Genomic DNA, 25,525 nt, shown 5'->3' with positions numbered 1-25,525 from the left:
GGATGATCTAATGAAAGTTACAAAACATACTGTTTCAGTCTAACATCTGGATAAAATTGACTTTAGCATGCTCTTTTTGAAAGTGTTCAAGTTTCTGGTTAACTGAAATAAGACATAAACCTCTGGTGAATGGTGATGTGTGTGTGTGTGTGTGTGTGTGTGTGTGTGTATGCATGTGTGTGTTTTCAAGTTTCCACTTAAGAAAACAGATACTAAGAATGAAGATGCTTGTTATATTCATTGTATATAAATTTTAAGATGGAAGTGAAGCTATAATGCAATGCTCTTTGTTCATTTGTCTGATCAGTGTTATAGTTCACACATTCATCCCACGTTAGTGAACCCCCATGAACATGTGTTGGAGTAATAGGTATGGGCTCCATCACACCTGCTGTGGGGCCTGGGCATGGATTATATGGCACAGGTAAGACTTCAGGTTGTCACCCAGTGTGAGCTGGCATGGTGCTGTGGTTTGCATGTGCCCTTCAAAACCATGTGTGAGGAACTTAACCATGTTGAGAAGTGGAAATTTTAAGAGGAGACTCTGAGGGATCCTCCATTTTGTGGGAATAGCTTTCTTAAAATAATTTGGTTTTGAATGGAAAATGAGATGGTAGGATTTGCATCATGGTTTACAGGAACACAGATTTTGAGGAAAATCAAATCAAATAACTTCAGATTTCAAAATATATTCAAATGTAGTACATCAATAATTAGTGGCGTTTGCTGAATATATTAGATCAAAAAATGTTAGAGTGAAAATGTATTTAAATTTTAACCATTTGATTTTTAAATAGAACCTAATAACAAACACTAGGTGATGAACATGTACTTTAAATAAAAAGTGTATAATCTATTGCATACAAGGAATAAATAAAAACATTACGTTAAAAAGAAATAGACTCTGAAAAAGAAAATATCACAAATACTATAATGAACATTTTCTTTCTTATATGCATTTTGTATCATGCATTTATGTTGTATGTGAAGAATCACAGTTTTGCTATGGCCAATACTTTCTGTTATTTAGAGGTAAAGATACGAGTGACATCATTGAAGATACTAACAGCCGGTAAACAAAGGCACGAAACCAATCAGAAGAGACCCAGCCACATGTCCTTGGCATAACTTGAGTGGGGCCTGCCAACAGAATACATGCCTGGTTATATAAATTATCGCACACAATATGGCAATGGGCGTGAGATTTAATGCACAAGTTTTTAGCCTAATTATTATTTATCTTTTAGAAATGATGGCACAATGTCAAAACACTTTTCCTGTATCAAATACTTTTTTAGTAGGGTGTTAGGATATTTTGTGGTTTCAAAGGTTTAGATGTGAGAATATCGAATGAAGAGAGTTTTCAACAAGTTTTTTACTTAAAAGTAAGACATCACATGCCTTTTGAAATACCACCTTTTAAGATTGGCCACAGAGAAGAAATGGGTGTATATTTGGAGACTTCATTTGGACTGAAATATACATCTGAAATACTAATTCAACTTCAGAATACATTCTGTATGCCCACATTATGGCCAAAGGCTGTCCTGTGTGAGTCCTCTGAGCCTTCCCAGGTCTCAGGCTGCCTGAGAGCACAGAACTCAGCTCATGAGACACTTTTCTGCTATCCAGAGGATGCTCATGAAGAAAGTATCACAGAGCTTTGAAACAGCTTTTCAATGGACTCGGGTTTTCCTTTGGAAATAACCGAGAGTTTTAAAGTACAGCTCATCACAGCTGGCTGGATTTGGGGGTGCCCCACCTCACAGCTGGAAGTGATACAACTTTGGCTCTGTGTCACAGATGCAGGAAGTTCCTCCCCAGCCATATCACAGCTGTTTTTTTTTTAAAGAAAAAAGAAATTAATTCTCTTGTGGCAAAGTACCAATCATTGTTTCCAAGCTCACTAATAATGTATCCTGCATGAAGTATTCTGACAAAAATAAATAAAAATGATTGACATTTGGGAGTCAAAAAAGAAGGAATGAAGGAGATGACATTAAATCACATGAACATTAGGCAAGGCAGACAAGAGGGTACGGGATAAGATTTTCTCCCTAGGAAACCATGTACAACAAAGAATGAAGAATGTTCTACAAGAGGGTGAAACAGGAACTGTGTTTAATTATTGCCAAAACTAAAATTAAAAAGCGAGATATACATTTATCTGTTGTCTACAGAGGGAAAGGCTTTGAAAACTACAACACAACAGAAGATAAAATGAAAGTCTAATTATTAGATGAAGCACATTTCAAGATGTGACTATTTCGACACTAACTGTCACTAACAAAGTTGATAGCAAATATAAGAAAAATATTTCTAGATGATGTCACAAAGGATCCTTTAGTCCATAAAGTCTTTAACCTAGTCAGGAAAATTTTCACTCAATTCCCAGTTAACAAAGATCCAAAACTAATGACCACCAAATGGAAAATGAAAGCAAAGATAATACCACCCTATCAGCACTCACTGATAGGAAAATTAATATAACTATTAAGCTATTATATTAACCAAAAGTTACTGATAGAAATATACACTATTGATAAACAGGATAAGCTCTTGTTATCTACTTGGAAGATCATAAACTGAGATAATCTTCTTTTTTAAAAATTATTAAATCATAATTTTTACTTTTTAACACAGGGGTTATAAACCACAAGAATGCAGGATGTGGGGAAGGGGATGACACAGGAGCATAGGTGTTCAGGGGGAGTACAGATCTTTCAGAACAGGGTATCAGCTGGGTGAAGGTTCAGGGGACAGGTCACTATGACTCTGCCTATGATTCACTTGTCCTTATCTAAGTTGGTACTATCTGCCAAGGCTGCCTATTTACAAGGTCTATGACTACTCAGGCTGGTAAATTTCCACAAAAGCTGCCTGTTTACAATAGCTTATAGCCATCTGTTTCAGTGATTTTCCCACAGAGACCCAAGACTTTGTGTAAGCAGGCCTATTGCTGATTTTAGGCTTATGGCTAATTTTAGGCCTTCAGTGTATAAGCAGGGCTGCCCTGACATCTCCTCCCTTCTCCAAATATAGAAGGGCCGTGGCGATTCTAATCTTGCCAAGGCGGGGATAGAGGCCTGACCTCCAGGGGACCTTGTCATGGCTCTGGTCCTCTTGTTGTTGTCCAGTGAGGCATGGGATAATCTTCTTAGAAATAAATTTGCCTATTCATACTAAAGAGCCTTAAAAATGTTAAAAATCTGAAAATTCTGTTAATAGGAATTTTAATTATTTCAAATTAAAGGTCAATTACAAATAATAATGCCTATAACCTGGAAACTGAGTAAGTCAATGACCACATAATTTAAGTTTGATGATTCATAGAAAATAAACTTCAGGTTGGACCTAGATGCATATCCTACACACCAATGCAACCCCATGTCCATGTGACTTCCTTCAACCTAAGTCATATCTAACTCTTAGGCTCGAACTATCCTTCACATCCTGTGTCCTGCTCCAACCTGCTCTGTCCGTACCAGACACAGAACACACAGAGGAAGGAGGTCCTCATGTCCAGATCTCATTATAAACATACGAACAAACTAAAAGAGCAAGGCAGTATCTGCCAACCAATTCTACCAGTCCTAAAAATCTTCTGCACAACAATTACCAGATCAACCTCAAGACACAGAATTTAAAAGAACCATAAGCTCCATCATGGAATTCAGTGGGTGTAAAGAGAACACAGAGAAGCAGCTCAGTGAACAAAACAACTCTGTTGCCCGAAAACCACAAACACACAACTGATGCAAATGACGAAAATGGAATTCCATAAAGATATACAAATATTAAAGATGACTTGGGCAGAAGTGAAGATAGAATTGAAACCCCCCTAACCAGCGAAGTCAAGGGAAAGCCTTACGAGCAGCATGAACCAAGCAGAAGAAAAAAATATCAGGGCTCGGGGAGGAAAAAGTAGAGTATCTGGATGAAATGACCAAAGAATATGAAAAAAAAAAACTTTAAGTGACCAGAAAGCAGTATACGAAAACTGTGGGAAACAATGAAAAAAATCCTCAGATTATAGGAATAGGTCAGGGAGAAGAATTTAGATCAATGGCACAGACCAAAAGAATACAGAACAAAGAATACTGAAGAGACGAGAGAAAAACTACAGGTCACATCATAAAGGAAAACACATCCCAACAGCTGAGTGTTTACTGGAAAGAATGAAAGCCGAAGAGCCTGGAGTGACACATTCCAACATGACCACAATCAATACACATAAAGGCCTCAGTTCTACAATAAAAGGATACAAGCTGGCTAAATGGATCCAGGAAAAATATTCATCTATCCATTGTCTACAAGAAACACATTTCAGCTTTAAAGATCAACACACATTTAGAGCAAAAAGATGAAGAAAAGAGCTCCAGTCAAATGGGGCCAGGAAGAAAGCATCGCTATCCTCTGGTCTGACAGGGTAGACTAAGTCAAACTTAGGCTAATCAGAAAAGATAAAGGACATGCTATTCTCACCAGGGAACAATTAAGTAGGAAGTCATCACTATCCTAAACATATATGCACCAAAACCTGGAGTATCCAATTTTATAAAAATCTGCCATAGTTGATTTTATTTTTTTTTAAAAAAGCATACTATTGATTTTTAAAAAAATTTTCATTGTCCCTCACAGTTAGGAAAATGCAAATCAAAATGACTTTGAGATGCCATCTTATTCCAGTCAGAATGAAAAAGATCAGCAGAACAACGGCCAAATGCTAGAGGGGTGCCAGAAAAAGGGAGCATTTATTCACTGTTGGTGGAACTGCAAACTGGTCCAGCTGCCCTGGAAATCAATGTGGAGGATTCTCAGTATGCTCAAAATAAATCTACCATATGATCCAGTTATGCTAACTCCTTGGTGTATGCACCCAAATGACTCCACAGATACTCACTCAGTCAACCATATGATCCAGTTATGCTAACTCCTTGGCATATGCAGCCAAATGACTCTACAGAGTTAGCCATGTTCATTGCTGCTCTATTTACAATACGCAGGAAATAGAGAAAACCCAACATCCTTCAATTGACAAATTGATAACAAAAATGTGGTACACATGCACTATAAAATACTATTCAGCTGTGGAGGAAAAAATAGAAATCATTAACTTCACAGATAAATGGATGGAACTGGAAATGACTATATTTAGTTAGGTACCCAGACCCAGAAAAAAAAAAGTGATATGTTCTCTCATTGGAGTCCCTAGCTCCAAATCTTCAGATGAGAGTAAACAACCTAGAGTAACTACAGGTGGAAAGAAAGTTAAAAGGGACCATTGCTAGGATAAGGGAGTCAGGGAGTGAGAGAGAAGGGACTAGCGGGGTCCAAGTTATCTGGTTAGAAAAATAAGAAAAATCACACTAAGCCCCTTTATGCCCATTTGATTGGCATGGAAACACATGGCAACTCAAGTCAGTACCAACTTTTCATTCCCTCACCCTTGGTTCCTCTTCTACCTGCTCAATAATGTAGCATGTTTTACCTTATTCTTGAGTATATGATGTGAAATACCAACCATCTGTCTCAGTGATGGCTCTAACAATGCCTTACATCATACATGATTGATAAGACGGCTCATGAGGACAATTTACTGAGCCAAGAGAAAATGGTGAAGGCGCGTAGACCTAAGAGTTTCCATGACAGTTGGAGGTGGGAACTGTAAGGCTCAAAACATACAAACATTTATAGAACTGACTGGAGGTTGGGCACATTTCAAAACCAAGCTGGTTGTTTCATCATTTCAAAACATAAAAAGGTTTGAACTTTATCTGTGTACCTAGGACATGTTGCTATCAGTCAGCTCTTAAAGTGTTGTATGAAAAACAGCCCACTCAGTGGTTAGTAACAACTGCTGCTCTTCCAGAGTGCCTGGGTTGGATTCTGAGTTATGTGTCTCACAGCTGGGGACCTCTAGTTCCAGGGAATTTGATGCCCTCTCCTGGCCTCCAGGTACCTGTACACATGTGGTGTACATCCATAGTCTCTGTCTCTCTCTCTGTCTCTCTCTGTCTCTCTCTGTCTCTCTCTGTCTCTCTCTGTCTCTCTCTGTCTCTGTCCCTCTCCCTCTCCCTCTCCCTCTCCCTCTCTCTCTCCCTCTCCCTCTCCCGTCCTCTCTCTCTCTCTCTCTCTCTCTCTCTCTCTCTCTCTCTCTCTCTCTCTCTCTCTCACACACACACACACACAAAATGAACAAATCTTTAAAAAAATTCACAAAGACAGAATGAACAAAATCTCAAAATACTCTAAAATACACAAACACTAGAATAACTGCATTGAATCTCTGAATTGTGGAGTTTTACACAAATTAGAAAGGGTCTAGGAGCAAATGTCTATCATTTTCAGAAAAAAAGCAGCCAATTCCTATATCATTATGTGTTTTACCCAGTGCCCAGTAGATAACCTTAGTACTTCACAAGTAGGGCTGGCCCCCTCCTCCAAACAGAAAAACAATTATATTACTCTTAAAGAAAACTCTTAATCAATTGGCACCTACCACTGAGTGGACCTGGTCATAAGTGCTTTGGATTTTTCCATTTACTTTGTTTTTACCTGAAAATAAAGAGGAAATGTCATTATGTCATTACTTTAATATTCCTGTTCCTTAATTCTAGATCACTGTGGGAACAATTTCAAGTCACAGTCTATGTAGTTTCATTTAATATCATTTCAAATACTGATCCCAATGCTGTGTGAGCACAGAGGTAAGGAAGAGAAGTTCAGGGCTCTCTGTAGTAGACTGTGTCCACTGCACTGGCCTACCTTCCCATGTGATGTTTATACATATTGACATTCGATTTGTTCAGCTCAGTTGCTGTTCATAGGTCAAATATATCTTTTAAAGTACTACAGGGACGTAGCTGGAAACATCACATTGTTCATTATTTATTTTAAAAAACACATCATAGTGATATATAAATTCTATTTATTTTATATTTTTTAACTACTAGAACATGTTAACTATTGAAAATAACTAAAAATGAATTTATATTATACAGCTAGTGACATGATTTAAACTTGACAACTAAAAAAGAATAAATAAATACTTTAGTGCTTTCTCTAACTCTTCCATTGTGGACCCTGTGCTCAGTCCAATGGTTGGCTGTGAGCATCCACTCTGTATTTGTCAGGCTCTGGCAGAGCTTCTTGGAGACAGGTATATCAGCCTCCTGTTGGGGTTTACAACTCCGTAGGAAGAACAACAATATCAACCAACCAGACCCCACAGAGCTCCCATGAATTAAGCCACCAACCAAGGAGTACACATGGAGGGACCCATGGCTCCAGCTGCATATGTAGCAGAGAATGGCCTTATCAGGCATCAATGGGAGGAGAGGCCCTTGGTCCTGTGAAGGCTCGATGAACCAGTGTAGGGGAATGCCAGGGTGGGTAGGCAGCAGTGGATGGGTGAGTGGGGGGGTACATTCTCATAGAAGCAGGGGGAGGTAGTGGAATAGGGGATTTCTGGGAGGGGGGAATTGGGAAAGGGGATAACATTTGAAATGTAAATAAAGAAAATATCTAATAAGAATAAAATGATTTCAAATAAAAAATAAATACTCTATTGAACCAAATTAATACTTACTTCCAACAATAGTCTTATGATTGAAAATCTTACTCCAAATTCCACCTTCTATATTGTCTTTCACACCAAATTCATAAACTGTGTTGGGCTTTAGATTTTCCACAATTGTTTCAGTAGCTGGGCAGAGTTGAAAAATCCATTTCTTTTCCTTATCTTTTTCTCTATATCGAATTGTATAAAATCTGTTGAATAATGAAAATATCATGTTTGAAAACACAGGGATATGCAAAATACAAGTCCAAGTCTCTAAGGTTCATTTTGCTTATGCATCTGTTCACATGTTAGCATCTGTTCACATGTTAGCATCTGTTCACATGCGTATACAGGTACTTGTGTGTCTTTGTGTACAGAGGACCCAGAAAACATTGCTGTATCTCTCAGGTCTAGGGTTACAGTTGTCTGTGGGATGTGGGGCTTGTTACATGCATGCTGGGACCTAACCTCTGGCCCCCATGACGAGCTGTAAGCGTTCTTAATTGTTGAGTCGTCAGCCCATCTCTAAGTACACATGAGACTTCAGTCAGATGACTATATTAAATACTGAACTGTTCTGATTTTTCTAAAAGTTTAAGAAAATCTGTCCTTTTGTTTTACATTTTAATTTCCAAGTCAGCTTGTCATGTGGCAGCATGGTTAGGTGCCACCACAACTTCAGAATTCTCATTACCGTTATTACCTACTTAGGGACATGAAACAGAAAAAATGCTAGATATTCATCCCTTTCGGGCTGCATAGCGAACAGAAGCAAGGTGTTATAAATAGTGTGATCTTTTCTTTCTTGGAAGAATCCAAACCTTCTCATTTCATGGGGGCATATTAAAGGTGATATTTCCCAATTTGGAAAAAGACAGACCTGAGAATTTATGGTATATACAGTTCTACTTTTTAAGAGTACAACACAATTATTGTTATTCTAAAAAGCAAAATTGATTAGTTAAGCTAAAGGTACAATAAGAATGTAAAGCATACGTTTAACATCACCATTACGTGTTTGCTTCAGGCCACAGGATACTCCAGTTTAGATGTCATAGTAAGATAATCTCCAGTACTAGGCTTTGCATGTCTAGTCTGTGCTAGGTTTAACTGTCTCACCTAAATATCTCAAAAACCTATCTTGAGTGGTAGAAATTATTAATCCTGTTTTGTGAATGTAAACCATCTCCGGGCTTTCTCAGTATTCCAGCTAGTGTCGTTTACCTTGGACGGTAGCAGAACCACAAACAAAGAAAGCTCCACTGGATTCGTTTCTAACATGCCCTTACAGTAAGCCAGGCTGCAGGCAGGGAAAGCGAGGTTCACACTATTCTACAGACTGGGGAGAAGAAACTGATACAGCCGAACCAACACCAGGGTATACCAATCGCACGTCGGATAAAATAGCAGACTGCAAAATGAAGTGTATTGGTTCACATCATGTACAGAACTATGAACATGAAAATTTCCACATTATTCCTAGTATTAGAAAGAGGTAACTAATAGGGGGAGAATGTCACACTTACAGTTGAGCTTTGAGTACTAGTGGGCAAGACAGGAGATAACTGGTATCACAGGTGACAGATAAGTGATGTCTTTAGATTTTTAAATAAATATTTTAAGCCAATAGAACAAAATAATAGTTGCATATATTATGATGAAAATAAGACGTGTGTGTGTGTGTACATACACTATTTTAGAGCTTTTAAATTACCTTTATTTTTTTCTCAAGATTTAGAGTGATTTCCCCTACTCCACACCTTTTAAAGTTAAATTAACTAAAATTCAGGTTAGTGGGTTTGTGTGTGTGTGTTTTGTTTTGTTATTTATTTTTGTTTTGTTTGGGGGGGGTTGTTTTGTTTTCTTTATTGGTTTTTTTTTTCTTTTGATTTTAATGTCACTCATTGACTCAGGCTAAATGCATTTACCAGATGCCCATTAATGACTAAGTTTATGTTCATCGTCTTTTCTAGGCACACTTCTTGACGATACAAATACATTTGCCTAGAACCTTAAGAAGCGGGGGACCAGGACTGAACATAAATTGTAGCCTTTGCAAAGCAAAAAAGCAAAACCTTTGTTTAAAAGTAACAGGATTTTCAGATAGTGACAGGAGGAGGTATTAACCCAAAGGTTGGACCTCAGTGTATGTCAGGGAGAATACGTGCCCAGCTCCCAGGTCCACAAAGTCAGCAGGGGCTTTAGATTTTATGAACTGGGGGCTTGGGGGGAGAGGCTTTGTCTATGCAGCCTACTTTCTTAGTAGTTGTAAAGCCTCAACGTGCTTTGCAGCCAATCATTAGCTTGATTTTTCTCCAGTAAAAGCTAATCTTGGGCTCTAAACCTCATTTCCAAAATAACAAAAGGCCCAGTGAGTGAAGGGGGCTGTCCCAGCCGGAGTGCTCACTGCTACCAGTAACAAATGTTACAGAATATGAGTCCTCTGTGTCTTGTAAGTCCAAATCTCAACAGTGATCTTTGAAACGCACCGCTTGACAAGCATGATACATGGAATTTTTGTTGCCCTCCTCCTTTCCACTACTTCCTGGTTCTTAAGGGACCTTAGAGAAATGCTGAGAAGCTAAAAACCAAAGCAGATAAGCCCTTACAACTCTGCCCTCATAGTAGGAATATATTCCTGAGGACTTAACACCAGGCATGAGTCAGGATCCCCTTGCTTGCTAGCGGAGGTGTTGGGGACAGACCCAAGGCTTTCTAATGAGCTTAGTGTTATAGCCTGCCAGTGAAGACAATAGGAGGGAATGCTCCACGGGTTTTGAAGATCCTCAGCTTCACATTACAAACAATTCATCCTGTAAAGTTCATCTGTTTCAATTACGACACCCTCTCTCATACCAAATTCTTTCTAAGTGGTCCAAGCCACTGTGCCTCTCTTCCTCTATAACATTCAATCTGACCTTTCTCAGTGCCATCTACATTGAAGTGTGAATAAGGTAGGTGGCTTCTACGTCTTACAGAAGAGAGCAGGTGTTCTTCTGGAAGTAGGGAAGTAAATTCTCCTTGAGTTTAAAACAAACCATGGGCCTCTTGATTCTGGACACTGATATATCACCCACAGTGCTCCATAGAGCCTGTGCGATGAACAGGACAGGATTTTTAGCTTCTCCTCAGGTCATTTTAAAATTAGATTGCAAGTGCTCTCAGTGGAGTTTTTTAAACTCCATCAACAAAGAACAATTTAAGCTATTGGGTTTATACTTATATTTTGCAAATTGACTTTTCCTGAGGACAACTCAACAAAATAAACCATTTCCTTAAACTTGTCATTAAGTTGAGGCAAAATATAATAAAAGCTTGTGTTGCAGAAGACTTCACATTCTTGTTGATTTCAGTTTGTCTGTCAATAAAGTTTTAGCAAAGCAAGACTTTATAGAATTAGAAGAGGCCCCAGGGCAACTCCAGCTGGAAGACAATCAAATCCTTCATCCTCTTTTCTGAATCCTAAGCTATACTTTCTAGTCTAAATTCTCTTTCTGCTCTTCAGCTTGGCAAAAGTAAATGAAAGTAAACATAAAATGACCCAGAATTGAAGAACAGTCAGTTTAGTGTTGCTCAAGGCCTTTTTAACTTGTTGTTTTACTGTGTATTCACCTTAATGCATAGTCAACATTATCTCCATTGTCTGAGAATGTTCAGGATTGCATGTTACTTTTGTGGATGATTAAGTTTGAGCTCATCCATATACAAATGCAATGAGTCTTTTGAAACTACAAACAGCAAGTTGGAGGATAGTGATGCTCACTTGTAATTGAAGCACTAAACTGGAGGATCATGAGGGCTAGCCTGGGCCACCCTGGGCTACATAGTAAAAGCCTCTTTAAAAAAAAATTCATTGGGCCTTCAAAAGTAGGTAGTGGCTTGACCATAAGCCCACTGCCAACAACAGCATGCCCTCAGGGGAGCTGTTCCTTCATACAAATAAATTTTCTCAAAAAAGTTTGGAACTAAACACCTTTTGAGACTCTTTATACATTTATTTTCGGCAACAGATTAGATATTCTATTCTAAAAACCTCCCTGAGGCAAAAAGAAAAAAAACTAAATTTATGATGTTGCAGCTGGCAGTGAACTATACTTAGGGGAAAAGTAGAGAACATCAAAATTAATTTATCCCTTGCAAACTCTCCCATCATTAGCCACCCTGTAGACTACACTTTTACAGCAAGAGTTGCATTTTGACACAACTGTTATTTTCCGAAACATGGGCCCTATATAATGTTCCCAGCCTGTGTCTAAGGATTCCTCCTAATATCCCTTTGCTAACGTTCTTTATACAGACTGCAGCCCCCGCCCCCATGCCCAGAGATTCTGCCCACTCTCCATCCTTGTACATCGTTCCCTCCTTCTTGGTAATTTCAGGAGATAAAATACAATCTCCTTTTCTCAAAAGTAGCCTCATCAGTAATTTATCCAAGTTTCTTTGTAAGCACATCAACTTTTCTTTTGATCTCCCAAGGAAATTGCGAAGGTATTTTGAGACCTATCAAAGCAACAATACACTCAACATTCTCTGAACCCTTTCATTTCACTATAAGCATAACCTAATTTCTTCTACTTCTTAATGATAAAAAATATCCATGCCCCTTTATACTCTGTATATGTGTATGGTAACCTTATTAGACTGAAATCTAATGATAAAATACAATGAATGATCTAAGCTTCCATATGTTTCATGTCTATCTTAAAATCTTCCCTGAGTCCAGTCTTTTCATAACCCACATTTGTGTGAACTTCCAAGTCTCTTCTCCCTTCATGTCTAATCTTTCTATGAGATCTATGTATGTTTCCTAATGTTAGTTCTCGTACACTCATCTTTTCTATTCTAACAAAGCATTTAAGGGCAAGTATATTATTTTTGAATGCTTGTGGTAATTTTTAAACTGATCATCTGGCCAATAATTCTATAGAGAAGAATAGTAGCTTAGAAAATCCTACTGGATTTAGTAATTAATAGCTCACTGGTGATTAAGAAGATTCAGTGAAACAGTAGGAACGGGGTAGGAGCCAGTGAGGAGGGATGGGAATGCTGCAGAAATCAAGTATATAAGAGTCGCTTCAGGGGTTAAGAAAGGCTGAAAAGAAATATAGAAGACAGAACAGAATCAAGACACGTTTTCATGGAGTGGGCGTGGCTATGCAAATCTTGAGTCTATTTTCGATCAGTAGGCGGGATACCAGCAGCAATGAAGGAGTAACTGGAAAAGAGAAGAAGCCAAGCACCAAGGACCCAAAGCTTAAAGGATGTGAGAAGAAGTAAAATCAGATGTACTGAAGTCAGAAGCATGATCGTTGGATGAGAGAGATGTGAGCAGAGGTGAAGGTGAATTTGAAATGGAGGAGCAAAGGAGCAAGCTGACAGTGGTCATTCTAGATTTCTCCAGAATTATTGAAGGTCTAAGGTATGGAGAACAGCCAGGGAACATGACCAGCATGCTGCTTTCACAATATGGAGTACAGAGAAATGCTTTGGTGGGAACCATATATGGGGGGACAGAGAAGCAAAAGATAAGGACACAGATATGAGTACTTCTTTTAAGCAAAACCAGTGTGGCCTGGGCCTTTAGACGCTATAAAATGAAATAAAAATATTAATATTTGAATTAGTGTAAAAGGAGAACTCCAATACATTCCAAAGTACTAAGAGAAGTGAGATGATGTTTCCAGAAGAACGGTATCAGCTCAATTTTGTCAGGTAGTTTTGGAGGTCATAGTGACACAGAACGGAAAATATGGAGAGTTCCCTGCTTAACCATTTAGCACATGTTTACTGCTGGCCTAGGGACATGGTCCCTACTGCCACAGACCATTATACTGAAAGGCGAGTCACAAGCTCAAGGTTCAATCAAGTAAGAATCCACAGACAGGGCAAATACCCACTTCTTAGGAAGTCTAGGAGCAAAAGGAAATCATAATAATAAAAGTTAATATCACTCTTGAATGATCAAGAGAGAACTCTAATATTATACTAATAAACAACCAAAGTATAGAAATTTTAGACAAATGAGTAAATTATAAATCTCTCATAAGCTGGCAAAGTGCTGATAAAGCAATCTTGAAAGTTTTGGCAAGCTGGAAGAACAGGGAAGACAAAGGAACAATCAATGTTAAAACAAATTTTGGGTAAAAGAAAAAAAGGCAATGTTATCACTTCCTCTGCATCAGCTTGGAAAGTTCTCTTTTGGTCTTAGATAGATTGAGGGCAAATACTACCTTCTTCCATTGAAACCTGCTGAGCACAAAGCCATAAATGAAACACAAAAACATTTCAGCATGAACTATGAAAACTATCCAAAATCACGGGAGACCCAGACAGACTACATGCAAGCAGGGATAGAAATGAGAGCCCATGAATACATACAAGCTGAAAGCGGAACGCAAGGCTTCCTTTTTGGAAACTTTCTAAGTCAGAGCTTTGCTATGGAAAGCCCAAAATCAACACGTAAGGAAACAACTTTCCTGATACATTCTCTGCATGGGATAATGAGATTTCTAGAAACCAATGTTAAATGTTTTTATAAATCAGTTCTTATAGAAGGACTTAAAACAACTCTTAAGAAAATACAGCTGAAAGAAACTCTTAGCTATATCAGTCTTCCAATTTTCAAGACATAATCATCCCCTTTGGCTGTTATTACTTATTCTAACCTAGTAGATTGGTCTAATCTCATAAATGCAGCATAAATATATGAGAATAGACCTCTCCAAGTCTGTTTCTAATTATTTGCCGCTCTGGTACAGGCATTTGGGTGTTTACAATGTGTACCGTATTTCCAGAGCTTTTAAACAAGCACTACTTGTTTTTCTCAAACATGACAAAAGCTTTAGAATGTCAGCTCACTATCAGCTGTGCTGAGCTGGGAGTAAAGAGGTCTGGGGAGGCAGAACCCACAAGTAATTAAAATATTCTTTTTCACCCATGACTCTAATTCTTCTCCTAGTCATAGCCTAACAGGTATCTATTTTGCCAACTCAGATTTGAAAGGATGCAATTATTTTTAACATGATACTTACTGAATCTTTTGAACACTTTACTCAATGCAGAATTTTAAATACTGTGATTTGGTATACATGGCTACGTTTATTTAATGACAAGGACAGGGCCATAATTGGTGAACCAGAGGAAGGGTGAGATGTATTTAAGATCTAAAGTAGATGAGTTTTTAAGAGTCCATGACCTGTATAAAGACGGTCAGCCACTTGCTATACCGACCTTCTTTAAATTCTTTCTCCACCTTTGCTGCCAACTGTGGCAACCTCTGTCCATCAGAACCAAGTATAGATAAATTCTTCATGGAAAGGTTAGTATTATCAAAACATAAATGAAGGAAAGTCACAAGACATTAGAGGATACTTGCTCCACATGCTCCAAGAATTCCCCGGGCTGCTACCGATCTTGGTGGGAGCATGTCATTTCAAGAATCCATCAGGCAAGCTGAGCAACCATTAAAACCAAATGGAATTTGGTTGTAAGAATATCAAATTGCTTTCCTTCTTCTTCTCTCCCTCATTCTTCTTCTTTTTTTTTTAAGAGAATTTTTTAAAGGGAAAAAAACAACCCACACATTATTTTCTCAGTGTTGGCATACTAGACTACTCTTCTAAAAACTGGAATTATTGTAAGACAAATATGCACTTTCAAGAGTGCATTTTCCAAGTCAAATAAGTCTCAACCTTAGCGGTGGGTAAAATAAGGAATGTTTCAGATTCTTTGAAACATTTTAGAATTATTTTTTAAGAACAGTTTTGGAAATCATCATCCGCATGCTATTTTATCCCTTATGGACCACAGGCATCTGAAGGAAAATCTGATTTGATTTCTTTTCCGTTTAGATTCCCTAATCAAAGTAATTTAAAAGGTACTTTGGGGGAACTTACAATGACTTTAAAAAGTATTTCAAGCACAGTTTAGACAAGAATAGAACCCTACAAAAATAATTGCACAGCGCAAAGGCTCACATGATGTGCTCAGCTATCCCTCGAGCAAGGGACTTTCGGGTTGAGCATAATTCATGGGTCAACACTACTCCAGGAGAGCAATGATGGAAAATGCTGTAACACACAGTACTGAAGAGGATTTACAGCACACACAGATGAAGTCATCCTACAAACATTCCTGCAGTGCAGCAATTCCAGTTTGAGGTACTTTGCTCCTGAGAGAGATTAACTGATATACTCAGAGTCTTGTATAAAAAGGTGTATGGACACTACAGTCATTAAATCATCAACACTTTTTGTTAAATTTTATTTTACGTGTGTTAGTATTTTGCTTGCATGTACACATGTGTGTCATGATTATGCAGCGCCCTTGGAGGCCCAAAAAGGTACCAGATCTTCTAGAACTGGAGTTAAGATGGTTGAGAATGTCATGTGGTTGCTGGGAGTTAAAACCTGGTCCACTGGAAGAGCAGCCAGTGCTCTTAACCTCTGACCTATCTCTCCAGCCCTATCAACATGATTCCTGTACCCACCGTCAGAAGAATATACAATGAACTAGGATATTGGCATAATGGAATGCTACTCAAGACTATAAAAAGGAATAGACTTTGACACATGCAATGTTAGAAATGCAATTCAAAAGCGTGCTGGAAGAATGGAGACAGAGCAACCCTCCCTTACAATGGGATTCCATTTATACAGGTTTACTCAGGAAGCAAAACTAATCCATAGCGACTGAAAATTCAGTCAGAGGATGTTTCTAGGGGAGGGTGCTTTCTAGAAGTCTATTTATTTTCTCCTTTTTAAATTAGTTCTTTTGAAAACTGCCCACTGTATGTTTTGATCATTTTATCCCCAGCGCCCAAGTAGAACCACCCTCACTTCCTACCCATAGCTTCACAGTGTTACTAGACATCGCAGACTAGTAGATTAAACATCCCACGGCAAGGAAAGGGTTTCATCTTTTGGATGTAGGCCAATGAGCTCTCATAGACCCCCAAACATTGCTACTGCTCTTTGTTACCTCCCAGGATTCGACAATAAGACCCTATTGCTGAAGTCGTAGAACATGGAGAAAATCAAGCTGGGCCTGACCTGGAAGTTTCCTCCTTACCTACTGGCTTGCTTTCATGTTGTTTGAAGATGCTATGCATGCTACCAGAGGAGAAAGTCATCACTATCTTACCCAACTGTGATCCCTGAGGGTTACAGTAATGATTGGCCTTGCAAGACATGCTCACAAGTGCATCGGTGGAATGAATATCATGGGAGGAACCAATCACATTCTGGTGGACTTAAGTCTTATGCCACAAGATGAAACCCATACCTGGCACCATCACTGGGCCACAAACCTTGGGCTGGATAGGTCATAGGCCCTCAGCAAGAACCTAATAGGCTGCTAAACGGATGTAGCATTAAACAGACTCCTGATTAACCTTTATACCCTTAGATTAGGGCATCTCTCAACCCTCATCAGAGAAACATCTGTTTGCAGTAGATGGTGATTACACAGAGACCCACAGCTGCCCAAGGTGCAAAGACTAGAAACCGCATTCTATTTCTTAATGTTATCAAATATATAATGCCATACATTTATAACTTGAACTGTATAAGTTTTATAGATTTTTACTGTGTTTAAATTATACCTTGCTTTTTAACTTTAAAGTAGAAATGCAAATCTTCTCAAAATTTGAAATAATTTCTAGTATACTTAAAACAAGAACCAAAAAAGTCTTTTTAAGAGTCTTGAAGCTTGAAAATTTTGCAAACACATACAGCCAAAACTTTTGAATTTTGATACTTATGTAGTAAATATTTATGAAAAGCAAATACTACATATAAGCTACTTGGGATCATGGTTCAGTGTTTAACACATTGCTTATTTCCAGACAGACTCAAACAGTGTGTTGGGTTTAAGGATAAGTGATTTGAAGTGATATAAAAACATAACTGTTTTCATTTTTTTTTTTTTCATTTTTTTTTTTTTTTTGCCAAAGCTTAATTCTCCCATGCGTGGGCATGCCCAGCTTCCTAAGCCAGTTTTCCTCAACACAAGTGGACATCAGAATCATTTGGAATTCTTTTTGAAACACAGATGGTTTAGCCCACACTCAGAATTTCTGATCCAATAAAGTCTTGGGGGAGGGAACCCTCAATTCCTATGCTACTGTTCCGCAATGATGGCAATAGTGACGCAGCTAGATTAGAGCCCAGACTTCACAGCCTACTGCCTCAAACATTCTTCAAATTTCAGATTGACAATCCATACTTGGGAAGTGAAGGCAGGAGGATCAAGGTCAGCCTGAGTTACAAAGTAGAGCCCTATCTCTATATATTTATTTTTTCAGCATTGGCATACACTAACTGGGATTATCATAAAAATATAAGTACTTTCAAGAACCAACCAAGCAAAAATAAGTCATAGGCTTACTAGTGAAGTAAGGAATATTTTAGATTATTTTAAAGAATGCACATCCATACATACACACGCTGTACATATATACAGCTAAATATATGTGTAAAACACATATCACTATACATACATATATATTTATGTATGCATATATACACCATATACATGTACATACACATAAATATACATATAATTCTATAGTTCCTTAGGCCACTCCTCTATGCTTTTTGCATGATACTGCCCATTTGGTATTTGCTCCTTCCCCTTGTGTTGGTTCATTTGCTGGTAAACACATCCATATATTTTCTACTTAGATAGATCCCAGTGCTGTCAATGGCGGGGTCCCTGTCTTAGATATTAACGCATCCCTCATACCTAGACCAACTATGTAGCTAATAGGTGATAAGTGAATGCTAAGGGTCCGGTTTGTGCATTTTCCTAAGCACATGTAACTACATCAAAAGCCATGAAAAGTAATTTCCAATATGAGGACTTACCTGTCATTGGGACAGTGACTCGGCAATGTCCAGTCATGGTGTGGGTTGATGAGGAACCCCCAGGACAGGAAGACAGAGCTCGGTGTCAACGTACCCACCACCAGCTGGAGGGGTTTGCGAGGGCGAGATTTCCCTGTGGAGGTAACACACAGTTAATCCTAGACACAGTGCCTTTCAACTGATGTTTGGAGTAAAAAGCATGTGTAAAGATGACTTAGAAAGATGATAATACTTTTCTGTTTAGTTTAGCTTCTATACTGTCAACAAGATATTTTTCTGAGTCATTTCTGATCTTCATGAGTGTAAAGACCAGAAAAAAAAAATATATATATATATATAATGTTTTATTAATTCTTTGAGAATGTTATAGCTTTTCATATTGTCTACAAAACTGATTTTTGTTCATGAATTTAAACATGAGTCAAAAGAAATGCTTTATTGATCTTGGGTGTCCATGTTTATATGTGCACATATATGCATACTATATGTTCACATATATATACATAAATAAACCATATGCTATGCAATGGTACCTAGCTTTAGTATTCCTGAGTCATATAGTTATGGAGGTGTTGACTATGATTAATGAAGTAGACACACAAATACTTCCATTCCTGTGTATACACATGCTACTTGCATCATTTCTTTCCGAAATAAGTTTAAACTATATCTTTTAGATGAATTCACATCCTCCAAAATGAAAATAATATTATTATGGCAGTTGCAGGTTGTATTATTTATTAATATTATACTAAGTATTAACATTATAGAATTTAATATTAGGTATAATAATGTTATATTTTAAAATATAACTTAAACTGTAAACTCCCTTGACATAATATTGTAATAGACCTATGCTTATAGCAAGCACACAAATAGAAAGGTACCTACATTTTTAATAATGCCATTAAGGTAGGAGTAATACAGAAAGCACAGTTGTTCTGATGAGATTGAGTCTGGGAAATACCACAACTTACACTAATGAATGACAATAGAATCTTCTCAAGCCCATGGGGGTGATGACGGGGGTGGGGAGAGTAAGCATTACAATTTTCAAAATCATTTGAATCTATAGCACCAAGAAGATGGGGAAAGGAAGGACTTTGAACACAGGGTCAACCAGGGAAATAAAATCAAAATTCTGAAACTAAAATCTCATAAAATTACATCCCCACTGAGTTCCCCCTTTACTTCACGAGACTAGGCATATTGTGTTTATTATGGGAAGAACTTCTTTTCTCAACCTAATGGGCATGAAACAAGACAGCACAGTGCCTGGGACCTTTGTTAAAGTGGGTAAGACAGGGCCCTGTCAGTGAGTGCAGGTGACTATTTGAATCAAACGCTCTTGAAAAATGTCACATTTTCTTCTTTAAGTTCTGTCAAGGGCAGTGGTGGCACATGCCTTTAATCCCAGCACTTGGGAGGCAGAGGCAGGTGGATTTCTGAGTTTGAGGCCAGTCTAGTCTACAGAGTGAGTTCCAGGGCAGCCAGGACTACACAAAGAAACCCTGTCTCAAAAAACCAAAAACCAAAAACCAAAAACCAAAAAAAAAAAAAAAAAAAAAAAAAAAACCCAAAACCCAAACAAACAAAAACCAAAAACCAAACAAACAAAAATACCCAAAAACAAGAAACAAAAAGGTATGTTTAGAAAAATTATGGCTGGAGAGATGGCTCAACCGTTAAAGGCTAGGCTCACAACCAAAAATACAAGTTCTGTCAATTATGACCCTAGAAAGAAAGCCTCTGGGTCCAGAATCTACACAACCTAGTGGTGTAAAAATATCCCCACTCTAATGCAGTTGGCTTATTTATGGGGTGCCGTATCTTTCAATACCTGCTTATATGGTGTAATGTTCAAAGCACAGTAAGCCTATATCCTTAACCATCTGGCATTTCCTAATGGTAAATTATCAAACACCTTCAATTTTTAAAAAATAAACAGTAATTTTTTTTTATTCATATGGTTCTATGATTTGAGTAACTATCTCCCCAAAGTCCATGAGCTAATGGCTTGGTCTCCATGAGCTAATGGCTTGGCCTTCATCTCTTGCTGGAACTAGAAGTTACTACAAGTAAGCAGATAATGGAAAGAGTTTAGCTCTTTGGGAGTACACCCTAAAAGGGCGATCGTGGAATCCCAGTCTTTTCCTCTTTCTCGTCTTTTGCATTCTGCTCATTAGGTGAGCATCAGTGTCCTCCTTCCACGCTGTCCCACCATAGCTCTAAAGAATAGGGCCCAGCAATTATGGATTCAAACTCTAAGCTCTGGGCCACACTAAACCTTTTCTCCATATAAGGTGATTACCTCAGGTACTACTTGACTTAGTAACAGAAGACTAGAAACATAACTAGGAGAGCTGACTCTAAATGATGTCTAAAGTTTTTATGAGGATCAAAATCATTTAATTGGTTGCAAACATGTAAGTTCTCTTCTCTATAAACCTTCCCAGATGCATCTGTCATCGTGTAGATGGTGATGTGAATGGTCTACATGTGACCTCCAAGGTGGAAAGATGAGAATCTTTACTGAAGGTTGGAGGCAGACACATCTTGGAAACAAACACGAAGTGATTATACTACTCTTCCTGTTTCTAAGTTGACTGTTGTGAATGTAACACAAGAGCATTATTTTATAACTGAACAGTAAGAGCCAGAAAAGTTTCAAGGGTGACTAAAATTACATAGAATGCAAGTTCAAAACTCATATTTAGGTTTCCTTGATTATTTTCAAACTTTCTTTGAAGTGCATCCTTGGCTCACCTTGTATGAAACAATAAAATGCAGCTTAGAGATCAAAAGTGTATATTCTATTCCCCAAGGGATCTTAAGCTTGCATGATCAAGTAATTATGTCACTAACTTGGTGATTATAATGTGAGAAAAATTAGCTAATTAGAATCTATATGGCAGATGCAAATGCAAAACAAAATGGAAGTGATTCCATTAGTCACTGCATCTCTCCCAGATGCAGAATTCAAAAATACAGAGATGCTATCCATTGCTGGGGAGGAAAGTTGGGCTATTGAGCTAGATGAAACCATATCCTAAGCTAAGAATAAGAAAGTGAAAATAATCTCCACGGTCGGTGTCAGAACTTCTAAATGAAATGATGGTAGAAATTATTATTATAAAAGCCCCAGGAGTCTTATTTTCCTTTAAGATTTTATTTATATGATCAGAGTTACATAAACAAACAGTTCACTGAATAGTTGTCTGAAACAAGAATCTAAAATTACCATATTCACATTTGACCTTATTGTTCAAAACTTTGAAACACTAACCTGAGATACTGAGTTTCCCCTTTTGCCTTGAGACAAGAGGCATATGTATGCATGTATATGTATGTGTGTATATGTATATGTTATATGTATATGTTTATTTTATATGCTAGTATATTTGTATATACATACTAATATATATGTATTTATATGTGTATGCATATTAATATTTTTTCAATTTTATTTTTTATTTTAATAATTAAAAGGCAGTTACACTTTTATAAAACAGAAACAAGCAAGTAGAGAAAATATTTTGAAATGGGGCTTCATTATGTAACAGAAACTAGCCTTAATTTTACCATGTATTTATTTTTCTTCTATGACAATTTCATATAGTTAGGTAAAGTATTTTGGTCAGTGTAAGCATCTAATATTGGATATTTTATTTATTTTCATTTCAGATGTTATCCCCTTTTGTAGCAAGATAATTTTCTGCTATATTATATTTGAAATAAAGCTCAGTAATTGGGGAGGAGCTAAGAGTGGAAGGAGCAAGGAGTGAGAAGGAGAAGGAAGAGGAGGAGAAAGAGGAGGGAGGCTAGCAACCATGGAGGAGGACTGATGGGTAGCAACTTATATCAAAGGTTAGATATTGGGTAACTATTTTAATTATCTGGGCATCTTGTTAATTGAGCATTTCCAAATATATAAATCCATTAGATAAGCTTTAAGCTTTAAGAGTCTTCATTCTATTAGGTACCACGAGAATGGTGGGTATTGTCTGGGGCTCAGCCAAGATTTGTGGTGGCAGCCTCTGGTGGATGCCAGGGCTGATGCCTCTAGCTAGCCAGAGCCACGGTCAGAGCCAGAGCAGTGGGAACATGGCAGCTGTCCAGGAACAAGCTGGGCTAGGCACAGTTTTCTTAATATCTTCCGATTCAACCTTTCCCCACCCACCCCAGAAACCTTTTATCTCGTTCCTCCTCCTGCTACTTCTATGAGGGTGTGCACCACCCATTCTCCCACTCCCCCATTCCCGCCTTCGAATTTCCCTACACTGGGACATCCAGCCTTCACTGGACCAATGACCTCCTCTCCTACCAATGCCTGACAAGGCCATCCTCCCCTATATATACAGCTGGAGCCATGGGCCCCTCCAAGCATGTTCTCAGGCTGGCAGTTTAGACCCTGGGAGCTCTAGTTGGTTGGTATTGTCCCTCTTCCCATGGGGCCACAAGCCCCTTCAGCTCCTTCAGTCTTCTAACTCCTCCCTTGGGAACCTTGTGATCAGTTCAGTGGCTATCGAGGTTCTGCCTCTACCAGAGCCTCTCAGGATACAGGTATATAAGACTCTGGTCAGCATGAACTTTCTGGTATACACAACAGTGCCTGCCTTTGGTGACTGCACATGGGATGGATCCCCAGGTAGGACAGTCTCCAGATGGCCCATCATCCAGTCTCTCCTCTACACTTTGTCTCTGTACTTGCTCCTGTGAGAATTTACTGCTTCTAAGAAGGACTGAAGTACCCACGCTTTGGTCTTTCTTCTTCTTGAGCTTCATGTGGTCTGAGAGTTGCATCATAGGTATTGTGAACTTTTAGGCTAATATCCATTTATCATTGAGTGCATACCATGTATGTTCTTTTGTGATTGGGTTACCTAACAGGATGATATTTACTAGTTCCATCCATTTGCCTAAGAATTTCGTGAATTTGTTGTTTTTAATAGCTGAGTAGTACTCCATTGTGTAAATGTACATTTTCTGTATCCATTTTTCTGTTGGAAAGGACATTTGGGTTCTTTCCACCTTCTGGCTATTATAAATAAGGCTGCTATAAATATAGTAGAGCATGTGTCCTTGTTATATATTGGAGCATCTTCTGGGTATATGCCCAGGAGTGGTATAACTGGGTCCTCAGGTAATTCTATGTCCAATTTTAAGAGGAACCACCAGACTGCTTTCCAGAGTGATTGTACCAGCTTACAATACCACCAACAATGGAGGAGTGTTCCTCTTTCTCCACATCCTCGGCAGCATCTGCTATCACCTGAGTTTTTGATCTTAGCCATTCTGACTGGTGTGAGATGTAATCTCATAATTGTTTTAATTTGCATTTCCCTGATGACTAAGGATGCTGAACATCTCTTTAGGTGGTTTTCGACCATTTGAGGTTCCTCAGTTGAGAATTCTTTGTTTAGCTCTATACCCCATTTTTAATATGGCTATTTGATTGTATGGAGTCTAATTTCTTAAGTTCTATGTATATATTAAATATTAGCCCTCTATCAGATGTTGGATTGGTAAAAATCTTTTCCCAATCTGTTGGTTGCCATTTTTGTCCTATTGACAATGTCCTTTGCTCTACAGAAGCTTTAAAATTCTATGAGGTCTCATTCATCAATTCTTGATCTTAGAGCATAAGCCATTGGTGTTCTGTTCTGGAACTTTCCTCCTGTGCCCATGTGTTCAAGGCTCTTCCCCACTTTCTCTTCTATTAGTTTCAGTGTGTCTGGTTTTATGTGGAGGTCCTTGATCCACTTGGACTTGGGCTTTGTACAAGGAGATAAGAATGGATCAATTTGCATTCTTCTATATGCTGACCTCCAGTTGAACCCTCACCATTGAAAATGCTGTCTTTTTTTCATTGGATGTTTTTAGCTCCTTTGTCAAAGATCAAGTGACCATAGGTGTATGAGTTCATTTCTGGGTCTTTAATTCTATTGATCTTCTTGATTATCTCTGTACCAATACCATGAAGTTTTTATCACTATCAATCTGTAGTAAAGCTTGAGGTCAGGGATGGTGATTCCCCCAAAGTTCTTTTATTGTTGAGAATAGTTTTCTCTATCCTGGGATTTTTGTTATTCCAATGAAATTGAGAATTGCATTTTCTAATCCTGTGAGAAATTGAGTTGGACTTTTGATGGGCATTGCATTGAATCTGTAGATTGCTCTCAGCAAGATGGCCATTTTTACTATATTAATCCTGCAAATCCATGAGCATGAGAGATCTTTCCATCTTCTGAGATCTTCAATTTCTTTCTTCAGGGACTTGAAGTTCTTGTCTTGTGGATCTGTCACTTGCTGGTTAGATTCACAACAAGGTATTTTATATTACTTGTGACTATTATGAAGGTTGTCATTTCTCTAACTTCTTTCTCAGCCTATTTATACTTTAAGTAGAGGAAGGCTACTGATTTGTTTGAGTTAATTTTATATTCAGCCACTTTGTTGAAGTTGTTTTTCAGGTTTAGGAGTTCTCTGGTAAAAGTTTTGGGGTCACTTAAGTAGACTATCATCATCTGCAAATAGTGATAGTTTGACCTCTTCCTTACCAATATGTATCCCTTTGACCTCCTTTTGTTGTTTAATTGCTCTGACTAAGACTTTGAATTCTATATTGAATAGGTAGGGAGAGAATGGGCAGCCTTGTCTGGTTCCTGATTTTAGTGGGTTTGTTTCAAGTTTCTCTCCATTTAGTTTGATGTTAGCTACTGGTTTGCTGTATATTGCTTTTACTATGTTTAGGTATGAGCCTTGAATTCCTGATCTTTCCAAGACTTTTACCATGAAGGGGTGTTGAATTTTGTCAAATGCTTTCTCAGCATCTAGTGAGATGATCATAAGGTTTTTTTCTTTGAGTTTGTATATATAGTGGATTACATTGATGGACTTCTATATATTGAACCATCCCTGCATTCCTGGAATAAAGCCTACTTGATCATAATGGATGATTGTTTTGATGTGTTCTTGAATTTGGTTTGTGAGAATTTTATTGAGTATTTTTGTATCAATATTCATAAGGGAGATTGATCTGAAGTACTCTGTCTTTGTTGGGTCTTTGTGTGGTTTAGGTATGAGTGTAATTCTG

At 38.0% G+C, this 25,525-nt stretch overlaps 1 protein-coding gene across 1 annotated transcript in view; it reads right to left on the bottom strand.

The window, feature by feature from the left end:
* Abi3bp (ABI family member 3 binding protein) overlaps positions 1–25,525 on the bottom strand; it is a 206,391-nt gene that overhangs the window by 99,408 nt on the left and 81,458 nt on the right. Inside the window, 3 exon segments of the mRNA XM_076943023.1 lie at positions 6,503–6,558; positions 7,592–7,773; positions 18,430–18,562. Coding sequence (XP_076799138.1) covers positions 6,503–6,558; positions 7,592–7,773; positions 18,430–18,562 — 371 coding nt within the window.

The sequence above is a fragment of the Arvicanthis niloticus genome, chromosome 12 (assembly GCF_011762505.2).
Source record: "Arvicanthis niloticus isolate mArvNil1 chromosome 12, mArvNil1.pat.X, whole genome shotgun sequence".
In the NCBI taxonomy this organism is placed as follows: Eukaryota; Metazoa; Chordata; class Mammalia; order Rodentia; family Muridae; genus Arvicanthis; species Arvicanthis niloticus.
This window is presented reverse-complemented; position numbering and strand designations above follow the sequence as displayed.